The sequence below is a fragment of the Mercenaria mercenaria genome, chromosome 5, assembly GCF_021730395.1.
Source record: "Mercenaria mercenaria strain notata chromosome 5, MADL_Memer_1, whole genome shotgun sequence".
In the NCBI taxonomy this organism is placed as follows: Eukaryota; Metazoa; Mollusca; class Bivalvia; order Venerida; family Veneridae; genus Mercenaria; species Mercenaria mercenaria.
In genome coordinates this window covers 86,550,374-86,570,747 of record NC_069365.1, presented here as the reverse complement: position 1 = coordinate 86,570,747, position 20,374 = coordinate 86,550,374, and the positions used below count along the sequence as shown (strand labels likewise).

Here is a 20,374-nt window from a genome sequence, read left to right as displayed (position 1 = left end):
AGTTTTATTTTTTAATTTAAAGTTGTGATCCACAAAGAATGACAACTCTTGCCTTGGGCTAGTACTTATAAGTAGAGATCTATTAGTTTACTTCCCTTGCAATTACACAATTGAGTGGAAAATGAAAACTGTTTAAGACACAATATCATACTTTTTTGCACAACAAAATCATTAAGGATTTATTCATTTGTGTTTGATTTACCCCTCAAGACATGGTCCCTATGATTCTGTCAACTTACATATGGTAAAAAATTAACTTTTAACAAGCCAATAATAAAACGAAGTACCAGTAGGTAAATAATAGTACAGATAATACAGTTTTGCTTGTATCAAAATGTCACAATAGATCCACTTTTGTAATACAGAACACCTGGTAGGATTAGTAAAGGTGCAATTATATTGATCTCTATTTCCTATGCCTATAATAAGTAAATTGACAGTGAATTGATGCAAACTATTTAAAAATAGATATAGGCAAATTAACTATAGATCTATGAAACATAGCCTAACGGGGCTCATCATTCACTCCAAGAAACACACGTCGTAGTAACAAATATTTACATTTCACAAGCCTAGATATCGGTTAATTCATACTGAAAAATATAAACATTCATTCAAATTTAATGTCATAAAGAAAACCTATATTTATTAAATCTCATTTTTTTAAATGACATCGGAAACATTTGTTTTATAAATGATATATTTGTAGTTATTGAAACTTACGCGGGCTGGCTTTCGGTAAACCGCAACAATTAATGGCACGAGTATAATTCAGTACGACTATGAATATAGCCCATTATTAACGTTAGTCACAGTTTATGACTTTGTTCAGGAACTTCACCTGCAGGAAGTTAATTGATAGAGTGGTTCAAACAGGACAGTTCAATTTGTAAATTGTCCGTTTACAACCGTAAGAGACACCTTTTAATGGCGCTGCTGGGGGTATAGTCGTATGAGTAGGATAAGGTCAATAAATAGGATGCAGCGTGTTTAACATACACCACAATACGGATTATAATATTGTGAAATGATCAGAACGTAAAACTCCTATGTCATTGTAACTATAGTTTTCCATTGGTTTCACTTTCGGTTTGTTTGATACGGATCATCCTTAAAATACCTTTCACAAATTGATATAATTTAAAAGCAATTTCTTTAATTTTTAATCAAACAACAACAACAACAACAACAACAACAACGAATGAATACTATTCAGTTTTACAGCATTTAAAAAAAAAACACGCATATGAAACAGTTTATTCTTACACCCCACGTAAATATTTAAGTTGTGTATAATGAAGTTTAAAATTTGATGATTAATACCCCTCATGCTGAAACGAAACTGAACATTTACATATGAAACAGATCATATGAGTAAAGTAAACGTGATATCGTGAATACATAAGCAAGTATGATATTGTTCACAGTCAATGCAAGGGTGAGATTAACAGATTTTATACAGTGTGAATTTTGATATTAACATATTGAATGAAACGTATACTGGAACATTGAGGAGGAAAATGTTTAAATTATGGAATCGTCGGTAAGATACGTCTGCAATGACGCGGATGAAAGGACCCTGCTTCTTAGCACGTCTTCAAGTTCATCAGAAAGGTAACAGATATTTTATTATTGTTTTTGTCCCCATTACATGATCAGTCATGCATAAATAGACGATCTATTTATAGACGACAGCGCATGAAAGAAACCAAGAGAGAGCATAGTTTCTTATAGACTGATGCAGATATCACTCATAGGCTGGTTTTCTACTTTTTAGCTCACCTGAGCACGAAGTGCTCAAAGGTGAGCTTTAGTGATCACCCTGTGTCCGTCGTCCGTCGTCGTCAGTCGTCCGTCGTCAACAATTTGACTGTTAACACTCTAGAGGTCAAAATTTTGGCTAAAACTTAATGACACTTGGTCAGAATGTTACCCTTAATAAAATCTTGGACGAGTTCAATATTGGGTCATCTGGGGTCAATAACTAGGTCAATAGGTCAAATCAAAGGAAAAGCTTGTTAACACTCTAGAGGTCACAATTTTGGCCCAATCTTAATGAAACTTAATCAGAATGTTACCCTTAATAAAATCTTGGACGAGTTTGATATTGGGTCATCTGGAGTCAAAAACTAGGTACCAGGTCAAGTCGAAGGAAAAGCTTGTTAACACTCTAGAGGTCACAATTTGGGACTAATCTTAATGAAACTTGTTCCGAATGTTACGTTCAATAAAATCTTGGACGAGTTTGACTTTGGGTCATCTGGGGTCAAAAACTAGGTCACCAGGTCAAATCAAAGGAAAATCTTGTTAACACTCTAGAGGTCACAATTTGGGCCCAATCTTAATGAAGCTTGGTCAGAATATTACTCTTAATAAAGTCGATATTGGGTTATCCAGGGTCAAAAACAATGTCACCCGGTCAAATCAAAGGAAAAGCTTGTTAACACTGTAGAGGCCAGATTTATGACTGTATCTTCATGAAACTTGGTCAGAATGTTAATCTTGATAATCTTTAGGTCCAGTTTGAAACTGGGTCATTTAGGGTCAAAAACTAGGTCACTGGGTCAAATCAAAGGAAAAACTAGTATACATTGTAGAGGCCACATTTATGACCATATCTTAATGAAACTTGGTCAGAATGTTAATCTTGATGATTTGTAAGTCAAATTTAAATCTGGGTCATGTAGGTCAAAAACTAGGTCACCAGGTCAATCAAAGGAAAAGCTTGTAACATTCTAGAGGCCACATTTTATGTAATATCAACGAAACTTGTCAGAATGTTAATCTTGGTGATTATTAGGTCAAGTTAAGTCTGGGTCATGTCCGGTAAAAACTAGGTCACTGGTCAAATCGAAGGAAAAGCTATTTAACAGTTTAGAGGCACATTTATGACCTATCTTATGAAACTTGTCAGAATGTTAATCTTGGTGATTATTAGGTCAAGTTTAAATCTGGGTCATGTCTAGCCAAAAACTAGGTCACTGGGTCAAATCGAAGGAAAAGCTATTTAACAGTTTAGAGGCCACATTTATGACCATATCTTAATGAAACTTGGTCAGAATGTTAATCTTGGTGATTATTAGGTCAAGTTCAAATCTGGGTCATGTCTGATCAAAAACTAGGTCACTGGGTCAAATCGAAGGAAAAGCTATTTAACAGTTTAGAGGCCACATTTATGACCATATCTTAATGAAACTTGGTCAGAATGTTAATCTTGGTGATTATTAGGTCAAGTTCAAATCTGGGTCATGTCTGATCAAAAACTAAGCCACTGGGTCAAATCGAAGGAAAAGCTATTTAACAGTTTAGAGGCCACATTTATGACCATATCTTAATGAAACTTGGTCAGAATGTTAATCTTGATGATCTTTAGGTCAATAGGTCAGGTGAGTGATGCAGGGCCTTCATGGCCCTCTTGTCTAAAGTAGCTATATATAGATCAGCCTCTTCATAGATATTGTACAATATGAAAAGTATTAGAATAATTTGAAAATGTCTTGCATGTGATTGGTTGAAAATGTTTGGTATTTAAAGCACTAAATATGCATTTGATAGAAAGAAATTATTAAACGAAAAATACAAAACTCACAAAGTAATTGATTGTAATGTTTGTAGGAATGAATAGATCCGAACTGAAAGTATTTGCACTTTGTAATATTGTTATTATTTTTCAAGCCGTCATAAAGCTACTGCAGAATCTCAGGGGATATATAGATCAAGATGGCGGTCGATCCGTGTTATGTACCTGACTATGTTTCTCAGCAGCGTTTCATTTTCTATATGCATGTCATCGTTATACCCATACCTAAGAATTGTAAGTATAAGTATTTCTCTACTTTCTCTTTCATGAGAAATATCATATGAGGAATAGGAAATAGGTTTATATTAAAGATTTTATTGAATGGCTTGCCTGTCAATAGTCAAATCTATATGCCCGAGGTTTGAAGGCAAGCTATTAGCTTGCCTGCCAATAGTCAAATCTATATGCCTGGGGTTTGAAGGCAAGCTATTAGATTGCCTGCCAATAGTCAAATCTATATGCCTGGGGTTTGAAGTCAAGCTATTAGCTTGCCTGCCAATAGACAAATCTATATGCCCGAGATTTGTAGGCAAGCTATTAGCTTGTCTGTCAATAGTCAAATCTATATGCCCGAGGTTTGAAGGCAAGCCATTAGCTTGCCTGCCAATAGTCAAATCTATATGCCTGGGGTTTGAAGGCAAGCTATTAGCTTGCCTGTCAATAGTCAAATCTATATGCCTGGGGTTTGAAGGCAAGCCATTCAATAAGTGTGTTTTTATTTTATTTTTATTTCATTTTTATTTAGCCCTGTACACCTGTGCTGAAAATAGACCGTTCATATAGCACAAACAATGGACCCTTGGGGGCTATATAGGAATCACTTTGTCCCGTCCAATTCATCCGTCTCCCGTCCCGTCTCGGGAACTAGTACATACATATCATGTTGAAACTTACAATATACTTGTAGGATCATATGACAAGTGGACCTATTAGATCCCATAACTCTAACGTTGTTTTGACAAAATTGTCTGCCCTTCTTACTTGAAAAAATTCTCAAAATTGACTTTCTTTCAATATTTCTGAAACCTGTATATGTATCTAAAAATCAAAATTTCACACAAACATTTGTGATTGAAATGTTAGTTTACACAACAAGTTCTATAACTCTGCCTGTTATTTTGACAAAATTATTCCTCTTTTTGACTTAGAAAATTTGACAAAATTGATGTTTTTCTTCGAACATCTCTGAAACAAATAGAAGTATTGCATTGAAACCTGAAAACAGGTTGAAAGGGTCATAACTTAAGTTCACATATCAGGTCCCATTACTCTGACTTTCGTTTAGATAGAATTATCTCCCTTTCTTTACTTTTAAAATGGAATAAACTTGACATTTTATATTTCTAAAACCTATCAGTGTATTTGATGGAAACTTCACACAAACCAGATCATGTTGTTAGTTTAAATGTCAACTTCTATAACTCTACCTTTATTTTGACAAAGTTACTCCCCCTTTTTACTTAGAAAACGTATCAAATTGTTGATTTCTTAAAGAATTATCTGAAACCAATGAAGATATTGCATCTAATTTCAAAACAGGTTGTGAGGTTCATAAGGGAAGTTCATGTGCCAGGTCCCATAATTCTGACTTTGATTTTGATAAAATTACTTCCCCTTTTGGCACTTTGAAAATGTTCTTGGGATAGTTCCCTTATCTCCACAAAATGTGGAATCAAAATGCAATACACATCTCTAATCAAGTTCTAATTAAATCTGTGTTTTATTTTGTCTGTACAAAATTCCTCCCCCATTTGAACTTTCAAGGTGGGTGTTGGCAGAATTATTGTTTTTCTTAAATAGCTCTGAACCCAAAAATGTGCTTAAAGTGTTATTTGCTGTAGCAAATTGTCAATGTTGGATCATAATGCAATAAAACACTCCTAAAGTCAAGTTCAATATAAACGCCCTTTTGGATTTTCAAGCGGTTATTGGCGAAATTGTTGTTTTCCTAAAATAGCTCTGAAACCAATGGAGGAATTTCATTTGAATTTTACATAAAACTTTTGGCTCATGATGATATTGAGATAGCAAGTCCCATAACTCTGACTGCTCTTTTGTACCAAAGTGTCTCCCTTTGTAATTGTATTTATTTTTTCACATCTTTTTATATTTAAGAGAATGACATTAAATCTGCTGATTGGAATTTTATGTAACATTGTGAAGATGAAAATATATCTCAGATTGACCATAAGAGGTGTAATGTGTAATTTAGAAAAATACAGTGATTATTAGTTATTACTAATATAACCGTTTCTAACAAAGCTTTTACTGGGGGTATGAATCACATTTCGTGATAGCTCTTCTTATATTAGGAGTTACGAAATCAAAGGTTTTATAAATCAGCGGTCGATAGTTTGTGTTATTGACCAGATTATAATTTAACACTTACTTTGCTCAGCTAGGTCAGCTAATGAAGAAAAAATGCGAAAATATATCTCTAATTTCATGTAATTAACGCTTATTGAATGGCTTGGCGGTCAAAAGTCAATACTATTTGCGCTATTTCCTCGGACCTTAGTTAATATGTGTATATTGTTATGATATACGTAACTACCCTATAATATAGGTCAGTTGTCAAAACCGAAATCGTATGACCCACTCGACAAATTGAGCAGCTGCCTACTTATATGCTTTTATGTTTACATATTTTCATTTGATTAATCAAGCGCGCAAGTACATAATGATTATTATAAAATTACGTAACGCAGAGCGTTACTTTATTTGTATCCGGTTATATTTAATCTGGTCATTTATTACTACTTGTCACACAGAGAGTAAGTATCTGATGGTACATGTCTGCGTTTTGCGGGCTCGCTACTTATTCATACGCTACCACTCTTCAATCAGTTGAGACGAGCTTCAACTGTATCAGAATCACTTCCTATGTACATGTCAGTGATGTATCATTTGAGCCGTGCCATGATAAAACCAACATAGTGGCTTTGCGACCAGCATGGATCCAGACCAGCCTGCGCTTCCGCGCAGTCTGATCAGGATCCATGCTGTTCGCTTTCAAAGCCTATTGCAATTAGAAAAACCGTTAGCGAACAGCATGGATCCTGACCAGACTGCGCGGATGCGCAGGCTGGTCTGGATCCATGCTGGTCGCAAAGCCACTATGTTGATTTTCTCATGGGGCGGATCATTTTATTTTTATATCCATTTTTGCCAACATTCCTACTGATGTTTATAACACAGGTGAATGCAAGTGTAACAAATACGTTTCGACATTATAATTAACAGGAACCAAGTCATTCAGTTGCTAGTCTGTATTGATAATTTAGATAGTAAACAGCAAGTTTTAATGTGAAATGGATTTGTGACAAATCTATCTTACGTTCTAGAAAACAGTGTACAATGTCTAAATAATCTTAATACCACAAAATCTACCGTTGAAAAAATAACTGGTCGCCTTGATAATGTAGATCAAAAGGTAAACTACATAGAAACTAAACTAATCGAGCTGGAGCGTAGCCGGGAGTACGATTCATCATATATGGAGGATATGTGTAGCAAACAGAAGGAGATTGACTCATTATTGTCAAAATTAAAATCGTTAGAGCAACAACAGTCCGAGCTAGAACGGACTATGAAAGCGGACATTACGGACCTAAAATGCCGAAATATGCGTGATAAATTACTCTTTTTTGGAATTCCGGAAGCACGGAGAGAAAACGATGCAGATTGTGTTGAAAAGTTGCTGGATTTAATAGAGAGCAAATTAGAAATAGAGGATGCTAAAATTAACATCAGACTACACCGTGCCCATCGCATTGGAAAGTTCGATATCTCGAAAACACGACCTGTTGTGGCAAAGTTTGCAATCTATCCGGACAGAGAGCGAGTAAAACTTAGTGCAAGCAAACTAGAAAGGCCTTACGGCATCAGCCAGCAATTCCCCGCGGAAGTGATGTCCACAAGACGACGTCTTGTGCCTATTATGCTGGAGGCTCGGAAGCAGGGAAAGGAAGCTTACATCAAGGTGGATAAACTTTTTATTGACGGTCGGTTGTACAGAGGGGGCGTGGGTGTGGAAAAGATGTAGGCCAGCGGAGGGAGTACTTTAAAGTGCTTATCGTGGAATATTGAAGGTTTATCGGAGCAAAAGCGATCATGTGCTGACTTCACCGATTTTATCGGAAATTACGATCTGATCTTTTTAAGTGAAACTTGGACGGGGAAAAAAATCTAAACTCGATTTAAACGGTTATAAATTCTTTCATTCTTTCCGCAAATATCAAAACAGACGAGCGAAGAGGAATAGCGGCGGATTACTGGTGTATATAAAAAATTCAGTCAGTATTTGAGTCAAGCTGGTAAGAAATGACGCAGATTGTGTTATGTGGTTAAAACTAGACAGAACATATTTTCAGAATACGGATGATATATATTTATGTATAACCTGAAAATTCGCCTATTCGTTAGGTATACGAATTTGACGTGTTCCGTAAAATAGAGTCAGATATAAGGTTTTTTTTTCAGGAAAAGGGGCAGGTGTATTGTTTTGGCGATATGAATGCACGTATTGGATCAAAATATGATTTCATAGAAAATGAGAAAGAGTTACATGATCACGATTGCTTTAATTGCGATTTGTATTTACCGCGGGCGACGTTTGATGGGGAATAAATAGGTTCGGTGACTTATTACTTGACATGACATTTTGTGTAAATCTTTAAATTTGAATATTGTAAACGATCGCTTGGGAAATGATGCGAATCTCGGTAAGCCTTTCACGCATAATGGAATGAGCACGGTCGATTACCTTGTTACGGAAAACTCTAATTTTTGCAATATATCTGGATTTCACATTCATGATTTTACAATACATTCTAATCATGCACCGTTAGAATTCTCATTAAAGATCGGTACGTTGCCGCGTGAAAATATAAAACACGAACGCGTGTTCTATAAATGGGAACCGGACTCCAAAGTGGATTTTTTAAATGATATTTCGCGTGATATTGACACACTTTGCAATGATTTAAATAATAGCAAGGAAAGTAACAGTTATCCTGATGTCATGGTTCAAATTTTTACAGACTTTTTATGTAGCAGAGGTAATAAATATTTTGAAATTCGCCGTAAAACATCAACATGTACATATTTCTCTGATAACAGGGTTCATAATAAATGGTTTAATGAGGAATGTAGAGACAAACGTGATAGTTATAAGCAGGCACTTGCTCAATTTATTGCAAATAGTAATAGTTTGTTAACATGTATGTTTGAAAATCTTAGATTAGAGGCTGATAATGACAGACATGTGATAAACTGGGCCTCAAAGGTCAGGGATTTATTACAGAGAACAGGTTTTAATGATGTATCATGGTTATTTCCTAATTCGGTCAATGCTAAAGTATTTTTGATATTGTTAAGGTGTAGATTATTAGATATGTACATTAATGACTGGAGGCAAGATATTTCAGTTATGTCCTCATTATCACTTTATAAAGAATTAAAAAAGAACTTTGTATTGTCTGACTATTTGTTAAAACTTAGTAATGTTAAATACAGAAATGCCTTTGCACAGTTACGATTATCCTCTCATCAGATTAATATAGAGACTGGAAGGCACCGTAATATCCAAAGAGACGAAAAGAAATGTACTCTTTGTGAGAAAAATGATATTGAAGATGAGTTTCACTTCATTCTTATATGTCCTGTATATGATCATTTGAGAAGTATTTATATACCTAGGTACTATAGTAGACGACCTAACATGATAAAATTTATAGAATTGCTCAATGTTTCAAATGTAAAGATATTAAATAAATTAGCAGTATTCTGCATTAAAGCATTTAAGCAGAGACAAAACTGTTTGAATTATCTGTATGATTAATGTATACTTAACGATATTTTAAACATTAGAGATGTATGGTATACTTAGTAATATTGCATATATTTTGTGTCTACACTTGGGCGTATTGTAGCTAAGAGGAGAAGTAACTGATGGCGTGGGAGTTAAATGTAACTTTCAAAATAATGCAGTCTTACATGATACTGTTTATGTCTTATATGGTACTGTCAGGTACGTAAGCAATTGTATTGGTTTTAACGATGATATTATTTAAGCATAAAATATAGCCTCAGATAAATCTTAACTTTCGTTTCGCAAGGTTTATCAAGTCTAGGCAACTCTGGGCAGAACCAGTGCTGTTTTGGTAGTTGGTAACCCTTACAATTTCGTTTCGGTAAGGATTTACACCTATTGTTTAATGTAGTTTAATTATACTTATTATTGAACAGCGGCGTGTGTCATAATATTAATGCAGTTCTTGGGCTCGGTGAGCTCATGGTTAATTTATTAGTATTAACAAAGTAAAGTATAGTTTACTTCTCTTCTTGACTTTGATACGCCTAAACACAAGAAATTGATTATATTGTTAGTTTAATTGTGAAATTTGAACTCATTCACTGATATGTAAAAAATGTCATTATACCATCTATAAACATCAATGAAGTCAAAAAATTAATAAATTAATTGGTACTAATTTGGTAGCACGTTAAAAATTAAGAAGTGCAATTTGAACAATTTCAGCATGTATTTAGTTTGTTTTATGTCATATGTATATATTGTTATACTCTCTCGTATACACGCATGCTTGTACAGTTTATGTGACGATGAACTTCTATGTTCAAGTCAATGTCAATAAAATTTCTGTTCTGTTATGTTCTGTTCTGTTCTGTTCTGTTATATAGAAATATATTATACATTTATTGAATGACTTGCCGGTCTATAGTCAGAACTATTACACAAGGTCCGAATTGTTTTGACTATTTAGCGGCAAGCCATTCAATAAGTGGTTGTTAAATGGCATTAGAAATTATTGTTCATGTTTTTTCTTCAAGTTTAGACTTCAGCCAAGCAAAACTTAGTATTGAACTATAGATCGATCAATAGTACAAACTATGTATCTAAAATTATTCGGTTATGCATGTTCAGTGCTTCTTTAAATACATGTTTTAAATTATTTGATATTTACCTGTTTCGTTATACAAATTAACAGATGTTATTTGAATTTCAGCTCGATCCAGGAGCAAACACGAATTTTCTTGGCTGGGTGGTTGCATCGTATAGCGTTGGCCAGCTTGTTGCCTCACCATTTTTTGGGGCGTGGTCAAATATACGCTCCAGGACGAGAGAACCACTCGTTGTTTCCATAGTTATAAACGTTCTGGCTAACGTTTTATATATGTACTTAGAAAGTATACAAAAACATGCTCAAGTTTACCTATTGCTTGCAAGAGCCTTTGTGGGATTCGGGGCAGGTAAGTAAAATGTATGATATGACGTACCTTGTTTGCGTTGTGTGTTTAAAATATCCATTTATTTTGTTCGTAGCAACCGGTTATCCTAAACAAATATATAAGTTTGTGATAGTATGCTTGGCTCATTGACATTTAATGGCATTTAAACGGAAATGTGAAAATGTCTAAAATATCGAATATGTAAGATCGTAACATTTCTGTATCTTGCATACACTATACACTCATTATTCACTAGTAGGAAATTATTGTTATGCCAATACTAGACTTATATAGCACCATTTCCATGATAAACACGTTCAAAGCTGCTACAGCTGCAACGGCGACAGCCACTCAGGGCGCTAGAGTCATCCTCTACCAGTATAGACACTGAGCGGTCTGGCCAGAGGAAGCCCCGAGGACAGAGAGATAAAATGAGAAAGAGAGAAATCTTTTAGGTAAAGGCATGTTGAATACATTTCCCATGAACATATCTCATACTTTGGAATTCCTATCTACAGTGTTCGCTATTGCAGGAAATATTGCAGTTGTTCGGTCGTACGTTGCAGGTGCGACAAAGTTGTCGGAGAGGATATCCGTAATGGCAAACTTGTCAGCATTTCAGTCAGCTGGTTTTATTTCTGGTAACTGTATGTCACTTTTTTCGTTTCATCATCTATATTTCTTCTAAATGTTTGGCTGATTAGTATTTTTGTTAATTATTTTTCTCTTTGTGTATCTGTCTATCGCCGCTTCTAATTCAAGTTTTTTTGTTGAGGTTTTGTCAGAAAAGAGTTAAACATGTAGTTTGATTTGTGCCTTTATGATCAGGACTATAACGCATATCTATGTCAAATCATATGACCATAAACACTTCCCTTTAGACAGATGGACGGTAGATTTAACCATTATCATAATGGGAAGTCACGATCCGGCGTGACCCCTTTTTGAACTCGGTACCGTTATTATATTTCGGCCCTTTGGTGTCATTAGGTCCAATTAACATTATTTTATAAAAAAAAGTTCCGCAAATGCCAGTGCAAGTGTTGCACATTTAATTACCTCTCATATAGACCGAGTCTGCTATTATTTTGTTTGATTGCGTTCTTCTATTCATACTCCGTCTAAAAGGCCTTGTATTGCAATCGTATCGTATCGTATCGTATCGTATTCTTCCAAAAGATGCTATTGTATAAAGATTTAAATAACTAGTTTGAGACTAGGTGTGGATAAATTTAAATCAATTTTCTGTATGTTCAAGAGGAAATGACTCTGCATTTCTGCATGCGAGTCTAAAATATTGTTATGTTTTCACAATATTTTCTGATGCAGTACTTTTTTAATTTACTTTTTAAGTATTCCAGACTGCAATGGTACCACTTGGATACCCTGGGCCTGTTCACTCCGCAGATTTTCACTTTGATATGTATTCAGCCACGGGTTTATTCAGTGCACTTGTTGGAATAATTAATATTCTTCTACTCATCCTTGTCTTCAAAGAGCATTCTATAATCAGCGAGGAATACAAATATCCGGATGGTAAAGCTAATCGTATTTCAATTATTTAAAGGATAATTTTTGGTGGAGGAGGGAGGGTTATTCTCGGTTTATTAGCATTACACTTAATCAAAGGAAAGGACTGAATAATATTTTGCACATTTTAAAATCACTTTCGTACATCTGTACAATTATGTGTATACACTTTGATTAATACCTTCTCATATGAACATTTGTCGTCCAGATTATCTTTAATATAGTAATTTGTTAGCTTTAATGTCACATGGCACAATGTAGGTCGCCATCTTTTGATGGTGATGTCGCCAGATGGACGGGAAGGTGGGTAGAACCACTGACCTCCCGTAAGCCAGCTGGATGGCTTTCTTACATGAAAAACAGTATAAGAGTCATCGTGTGTCATCTTATCTTTTGTATTCGATCTTTGAAAGCTCACCCATCCACTAAGCCTATTATGTCATCTTATGAAATAAATCTGTTCACTAAATAACAGTCAATACCGGTATATGTTGTTTTCAGGCACAGCAGAATCTACATCTTCTACGAATGCGGCATTGAACGGATCTTGTGCTGAGTCTTCCCAACCTTCTTCCCCTGACTACATTGCCATTCTAACAACCATTTTCTTGTTCTTCTCCGTGCTTTTCATATTTGCAGTCTTTGAAACGTACGTATATTACCCTACACGGACACACCGTCACCATCACCAAGTTGCAGAGAAGGTGGACTTATTTTTGCCTGTTTGGTGTACTTAACATTTACAACTACTTTTCCTGAAAGTATAAAATATGTAAATTTAGCTGTGTTTATTAATTATAATCATGCATTACAGTTTCTTTGCCTGAGTTTCCCTCATTCTTAAAGGCTGCTTTCTTACATATTTTTTTTTTGCCTGACCTTACCAATGTCCCACTGTGTTCATGTATTTGTTCTTTTCGTTCTCATTGTCTATATGGTTTTCCTTGCTTAGATATGTTTGTGTTTCTAAAAAATTCTATTCACACACTGGTATAGGGTTGTGGTTTGAGGAGGACTGCGTTCTTGGAGCGTGGCTTATCCAGTTGGATATTTATCCCTGAATTTCTAAAGAATTAATGCAGAATAAAATGACAAACGAGTCTCTTTTTGGACAAGCGGTCTAAGATAAAGCAATTGACGCTTTATTCGAGATCCTTTGTAGTCCGAACTACATTATACGGTTACCATCCCTTTAAGTCCGATGTTATTGGTAACATTTCGAATATAATTGTGATGATAAATGTAGATTTTTGTTTTGTTTTATAATAGCATTGTGACACCGCTTGGCATGGATATGTTTGCTTGGAAGAAGGCGAAAGCTACATTGTATGTTGGTTTAATGCTAGGATGTGCTGGCGTAGTAGCTATAGTTGTATTTACTGTTATAAAACTCCTAGCAAAAAGGTAAGTCTGTAGTTTTTGTAATAAAAACAAAAATTGTTTATAGGTAAATGTAATTTGGGAGGGCCACTTAGTTATTAGTTTTGTTTTCATTTGTCGGTATATTTGCTCATATGTTTTAGTCGAAATTTAGAATTATGATTTATATTTTGAATAAAGTATATTTAGCCTTCCTTAAATAGTTTTGGTAAAATAGAGTCTGTTATAATTTTGTTTGTTGCGATATCTGCTCCTTGTGAAATAAGATATTGTATAAATTTTGCATTTGATTTTGGAAAGTAAATTATCGATAATTTATGTCATAAAATATTTGATCAAAATAAAAGCATCAATCTGTTAGATTATGCTTGACTTAATAATGATAACAGAGACATTATCGAGCATATCTATCTCATCACAATAACGTAAAAATATGGTTAAATTCAGTTCTATTTAGGTAGCATGTGAAATCAAAGCTTTGGGGACTTTTTGGATTCTCTTTTGGCCACTTTATGCCACTTCATTACTACATGTCAACACTTGGAATGAAGAACAGAATAATTGCATTTGCTCTCTGTCTGTTGACAAATACCATATCACTTGCACAAGATATAATTTTATGAAAGTTTTCAGATGACGCATTTTGTGCCAAAAAGGAAACATGTAAAAATTTCAAATAAAGATTTTTGAAGGGCGCACACATCTGCTTTATGAATATTATGCATATGAACTGTGCTTTTAATAATCCCGATCTGTTTGTAACAAACCAAATGCTAACTACCAAAAGTCTGCTTAATGGAAAACATGAGCAAGTCTGACATGTTTATATCTCAGATCTAAGATAAACCCAAATGTGCAAGAAACTTAAATAATCTAAATGGTCATTTTGAATGCAGTCAGTGATGCGATCATACGCGGAAGTACTTTATCATGGATAATTAATGCGCTATGTACATGGAAATATTTTTCTAGTGCATGAACTGCCTTTCCGTTTGTTTAGGATTGTAATAAGAATTCTATAATGTTTTTTAATTTTCTTTCTTGTAACCGTTGCCTCCATGACCGGGTAGTTAAGGCCGCTAAAAACTTCGAATCTCTTGCTCCGTACCGCTGTAGGTTCGAAACCTTTCTTGAGGTACAGAATTCTTTAATTTGAGAAAGCTGTCCAGCCGGCTTACGGAAGGTCGGTGGTTTTACTTAGGTTCCTGAAATAATGCACGAAGAGGTACCTTGTGTATTTCTTTACTATTAAATGATGGAAAGTCGCAATATGACCTATATACTTAATGAAATTTACTTTATGAGATATAACGCAGCCGGTCGGATTACTAGAACCGCACTACTTTTTGTCTAACACTTTCGACCTTTTATTTTTTAAAAGCTAATTGTATTTGCACAGGTTCTTAATTCTATGACAGGCTGTTCAGACATCTGATTTGAAATTGATATGGTCCTTTACATATTATATTCCAGGTTTAATGAACGTAACTTGCTACTTTGCGGTTTTGTAATATGTATAATCGGATATGTTTCTTACCTTCCTTGGGGACACAATTATCCAGCTGTCCAGTATGCTGAAATCGGGAAAGCAGGTAAGGTTCTTTGGAATCAAATTCAATTTTCATTTCTATTTCGACAGATCAAGTGATGAATATGAAGTTACAACTGTACTTTAAATTTTGATAAAGATCATGTAGTAAATAATGTTTCTTATACCTTCGGGTTTCTTTAAGCTTACAATATATCGTCAACAGTGCATGTGGCCACATTTTTATACTAGAACCTCTGTCAGTAGACTTGTAGATCTGCTCGAAACTTGATAACAACAACAAAGGTAAAAGATATACGTACAGGCAAGATGTATAAACATTCTCGACAAACAGTTATTTTCAATACAATCAGAATTCTCTCCCTTCCATTTACTGTTTCAAAATCATCGATATATTTAAAATGGATTCTCTATTCAGCCAAACCTGTCTATAAAGACCACCCTTGGGAGAGCCAAAATGTGGTCTTTATTGGGAGGTGGTCTTTATTCACAGGTTAAAATACACTTGTATATGTTAAAATGGGAAACAAAACATGTGGTCTTTAGAGCCAGGAGGTCTCTGTTCAGAGGTGGTCTTTAACACAGGTTTGACTGTATATTGACTGTAAAAGAGTAAATAAAGTAGGGCTAGAGTTTATGAGATGGAAAAGGCGGCAGCCGAAGCAGTAGAATTGATGACATTAATTCATATATATTCTTCCCAATAACTTACAAGAATTTATAATAATTGATGGTTAATTTTATAACTTTTAAGAAGTATACTCTTAATTATCTTTTCTATTATGTTGCATAATTTTCTGCGATTGTTCTTAAAAATCGAATGGAAATTTGGTCTGAAAGCATGTAAGGAAATCGGCTTAAGCTGAAATCATGTGCGGGTTTCGCAACAGCACGTCGAATTTGATTTAAAATATCATTATATGATTATAAACTTGTAGCTTGGTTAGTCCTATAAAATATTTCAGATTTTGTTATGGTTTTCTCGTCCAGTCGTTGAAAGTATTTCCCTGCCTAGGTGCTATTTGTCTTGTTCAAAAAAGGGTGACATTTCACGTCCAGACTTTCAGCATCGAAAGGGAATTTAGATTACATGCAAAGGCAAATGATTATTTATACAAGTCGCTATCTTTTACTGGATGGATAATCTTATCCATTCTCTTTACATTCTTGGTATTTAAGAAATAATAAGTTCCCAAACGTGGTTTATCGTAGAATAACCCGAGTTTTGAGTTCTTATAATGCGTAAGAATATATCACGAAGGCCGTAGGCCTGAGTTATATATTGTTTCGCATAAGAACGAAAAACTCGGGTTATTCTACGATACATCACACTTGGGAACTTATTATTTGGATTCTAACACGACATACTAGTATCAACAGTGTTAGAAAAAATCGTAACTACTTTTTACGACCGTGCTACGCACCTGGATCGGATAACGTCATTGCACGCGAGTGGTTTATTGCAGAATAACCCGAGACAGATTTTGCCCTACATGTATGTAGGTTATTTGCTGGTCGTGTTAGAATAATCAGTAGTAAGAAGTATGATCCAGTTTAATGTAACGAACATTTTGTTTTCGGACAACGTGGGATTAAATAAGGAAATTAATATGAAAAATGCACACTTTGATAACACTACCGCATATGATTAAGTTCGTACTAATTTATGTTAGCTTGATTGTGACAAAAACAAACTATTTTGAATCACTCTTGAGTCAGCTTCCTGGGAAAAGACAGTATTTATGCCATATAAGAAGGCAAGGTTGTGAACCCAGTAAGGCTCGAGCTTACGACCTCCTGGTTGAGCGGCCAAGACCTTAACCACTAGACCATTGCTCCCTCAAACACTTTCATATAGTTAGTAATTTTTCTTGAACTTCTTTTAACTGCAGAAACAACAACAAATAAAATCTCCAATTCTACAATGATAGCAGAACGCAAACTGTTGCCAGAAGAAGTAAAACTTCAAGTAAAGAACGAAGATATAACGAAGAATCTGAAACTGTCACACGAAAGAAAAGGTGACGGAATAAGTGCCATAGAAGATGTCGCTAAAGACAATGACAATATTAGGAAGAACACTTTCCAGCAAAATGGAACCATGCTAGCTGTAAACACTAAAATCCTTAAGGGAAATTTAGTTGATAATATTATAGGAGTAACAAGAACTCAGTTTGAAAATGTTATAACATTTCGAAACGTTTCTAATCGTCTTGATGAGGAAGCTGTCGGATGTCCCTATTATTTTGACTGGTGTATGTATACCCCGGTGATTTTTCTGTGGCAGTATTTGCTGGGAACATTCTTCATTGCTGTTGGATACTCTGCTTGTAGTGTGATATCGTATACAATATTTTCAAAGGTTCTAGGACCGAAACCTCAGGTAACAAACATTTAGTGCTATAAAGAATGACCTATATATAGAAAAATTATATATCAACAATACTGTTGCTTGAATTAAAAGAATGTTTTTTTTTTTTTATATTTTTCGTCTAATAATTGATCAGTTAATTCTACTGAGGGGTTTCATTAACCTTTTATAAAACAATATTCAAACCATGATACCAGACAAAATTTGTTTTGTTAGAAAAATATTCCTATAATCACGGTTTTGCTTATGTAATCATGTATGTTGCAAGACGTCTCAACCACTATTGTGGACTCTGGGTACATGAGTTGAACTCTTTTTTTTTCTTCCTATGAAACTGCTGTTATAAACAAATCGATATAAACGGAATTTACGAGCGATTATATTTTTTGTACATAAAAATATTTTTAGTCCGATATATTGTGCTTTCTACTGTGTTTCCTCTATTACAGTTAAACCTGTCTTAGCAGCCACCTGTATTAGGCAGTCACTTGTTTTAAGCAGCTAGTCAGCTACCTACCCAAATAGACCTTTTGTTCCAATTTCAAATTTGCAAATTTGTCTTAGGCAGCCACCTGTCTAAAGCAGCCAGAAAGTATGACTCCCTTGGCTGACTGCTTATGGAAAGTTTGTTTTTATGACGTGAAACTTATTTGTGCTTTCAGGGACTATGGATGGGTTGGTTGACGGCCTCTGGCAGCCTAGCTCGGGCCCTCGGTCCTGTATTTGTTACTCAAGTATATGACGCGTTCGGACCAAGAGTGGCATTTTCAGCTATGACAGCAATTATAATAATTGCAATCATCACATTGCTTATCATTTATAAAAGATTGGTGCCCTACAGAGCTCCTTCGCAATGATTATAACTTAGAGTATAAATGATGGTTGCATTAAAGGTTGTAAAATATCTGCTTCTACGCTACGCTTGCACTTGCCGTTAAGGAAAACAGGAAATCGAAGCAACAAGAAGAATTGTAACATTTTTTCTTTTTTCTTTTTTTATTAAATTTTGTTGTTGTTTTTATTGTGTTTTATAAAAATACATATTAACACTGACGAAAAGCTGAGACATTTTATTAAATACAAATATTTGTTGAAATAACTATATGATCCTACATTTCCGAATCAATGTTTTCATTTTCTTAACAATGCCCTTTTATACGACAATTCAAATTATACCTTATTCTAAATCTTATTTCAGCACTTGTAACATGTGTAAATGTTGAGTGGCTAGAGGGCGTGGATGGTAGGATGTATTTCCACCACCGTCCATGGACAGGCTCAATCAAACCGAGCCTGCTACATTTTCGTTTATGTCGTGTTAGGCGATCTGTGGTTTTCAACTTTTTCTATTTTCGTAGGGGCATTTTGTTGATTGGTATCTCAGTAAGTACATATGCAACATTCCCTGTTATATTTTCTTTGTATAATTGCGAAAAACAAAAATGTTTTCAAGAGAAAACATATCATCGTCTTGACGAGGAAGCTGTTGGATGTCCCTATTATTTTGACTGGTGTATGTAAACACCGGTGATTTCTCTGTGGCAGTACCTGCTAGGCACATTCTTCGTTGCTGTTCGATACTCTGCTTGTAGTGTGATATCTTATACAATGTTTTCAAAGGTTCTAGGACCAAAACCTTAGGTAACAAACATTTAGTGCTATAAAGAATGACCTCTATAAAAAATATTCACACCACAATTGCATAAATTAAAAAAAACTGATTTTTTTTCTTACATTTTTTTTCACCTAATAATTAGAGTTATTTCTACTAAGGGGTCCCCTTTCATTTTTCATGAGAAAATTACAAAATATATAGAAAAAGTGGAAAACTAAAGTTACCCAACACGACATAAATGAAAATGTTGCGGCTCGGTTTGATTGAGCCCGTCCACGGACGGTAGTGGAAATGCAAGCTACCCTTGTAATAAGGCGAAGTATATACACCTGTATCTTGCTCAATAATGTCAAAAAGAAAATGTTATTAACAGCTTAACTTTTTTCTGATAATAACCTGCTATTCTACAGTACACCTAAGGGTTCATTGAAATAATACTATATAGCAAGAAATTACAGTTATTGCGAAATTATTATTATTATTATTATTTATTTATTTATTTTATTATACTGTTACGGTATACATCAAGACTTGTTTGACGACATGGAAAGGTCTATTCCAAATTTGTATAGTAAACAAGGAGTCCATTCCATTTGAAGTATATCGTTTGAGACGATATGGAAATTTTGCAGTTGTTTAGTTGGATCTGTGAATATTTGGAAGAACTCATTTACTTCTTGTTCGTGAAAAAAATTGGTCTGTTTCATGTTGAGACGCTGACCGAATTTCCCCCAAAATCTGTTGAGTCATAGCTTGGTCAGGGCCCGTAATCCTTGGTTCTTTACAATGTTCTGCGAATTTAATAAAACGCCTTCTTTTTCTAAATACTGACGAATGTATGTCTTTACACCGCTGGCCTCTTGTTTAAACTTGAGAAATGTATTAATGTATTCAGCGAAAAGCCCTCCTGCTCTCGTGACGGGGTCATATTTGGTCGTTTCCACCCAGTGATACACTTGATGAGTTTGTATCCTAAACGTATAGCCGTTTGAATCTCTGGGATACATCAGGTGCCAATCAGTGTCCTTTCTTCATCCGAACACGTGCAATACTTCTGGGAAGGTTGGGTATATAATCAGTGTCACACTGTCTGGTAAT

At 34.8% G+C, this 20,374-nt stretch overlaps 1 protein-coding gene across 2 annotated transcripts; it reads left to right on the top strand.

The window, feature by feature from the left end:
• The first annotated feature begins 1,078 nt into the window (after positions 1 to 1,078).
• On the top strand, positions 1,079 to 19,748 carry LOC123557841 (major facilitator superfamily domain-containing protein 8-like). Of its 2 annotated transcripts, none has more exons than XM_053544210.1 (10): positions 1,079 to 1,614; positions 3,676 to 3,814; positions 10,609 to 10,852; positions 11,365 to 11,472; positions 12,185 to 12,367; positions 12,863 to 13,010; positions 13,631 to 13,765; positions 15,215 to 15,333; positions 17,183 to 17,673; positions 18,324 to 19,748. In XM_053544210.1, the coding sequence occupies exons 1-10, from the start codon at positions 1,532 to 1,534 to the stop codon at positions 18,516 to 18,518; spliced, it is 1,845 nt and encodes a 614-aa protein (XP_053400185.1). In that variant the 5' UTR covers positions 1,079 to 1,531; the 3' UTR covers positions 18,519 to 19,748. The 2 variants fall into 2 exon arrangements, with proteins under 2 accessions (XP_053400185.1, XP_045205504.2); XM_045349569.2 differs by having other exon boundaries at positions 1,084 to 1,614; positions 11,365 to 11,478.
• The last annotated feature ends 626 nt before the right edge of the window (positions 19,749 to 20,374 follow it).

Excerpts from the sequence above, each read along its gene's own strand:
- LOC123557841 (XM_045349569.2), top strand. The coding sequence starts at position 1,532 with ATGGAATCGTCGGTAAGATACGTCTGCAATGACGCGGATGAAAGGACC. Across the intron at positions 13,011-13,630 it reads ATATTTGCAGTCTTTGAAAC|CATTGTGACACCGCTTGGCA; the intron begins GTACGTATATTA and ends GTTTTATAATAG. Across the intron at positions 17,674-18,323 it reads TTCTAGGACCGAAACCTCAG|GGACTATGGATGGGTTGGTT; the intron begins GTAACAAACATT and ends TTGTGCTTTCAG.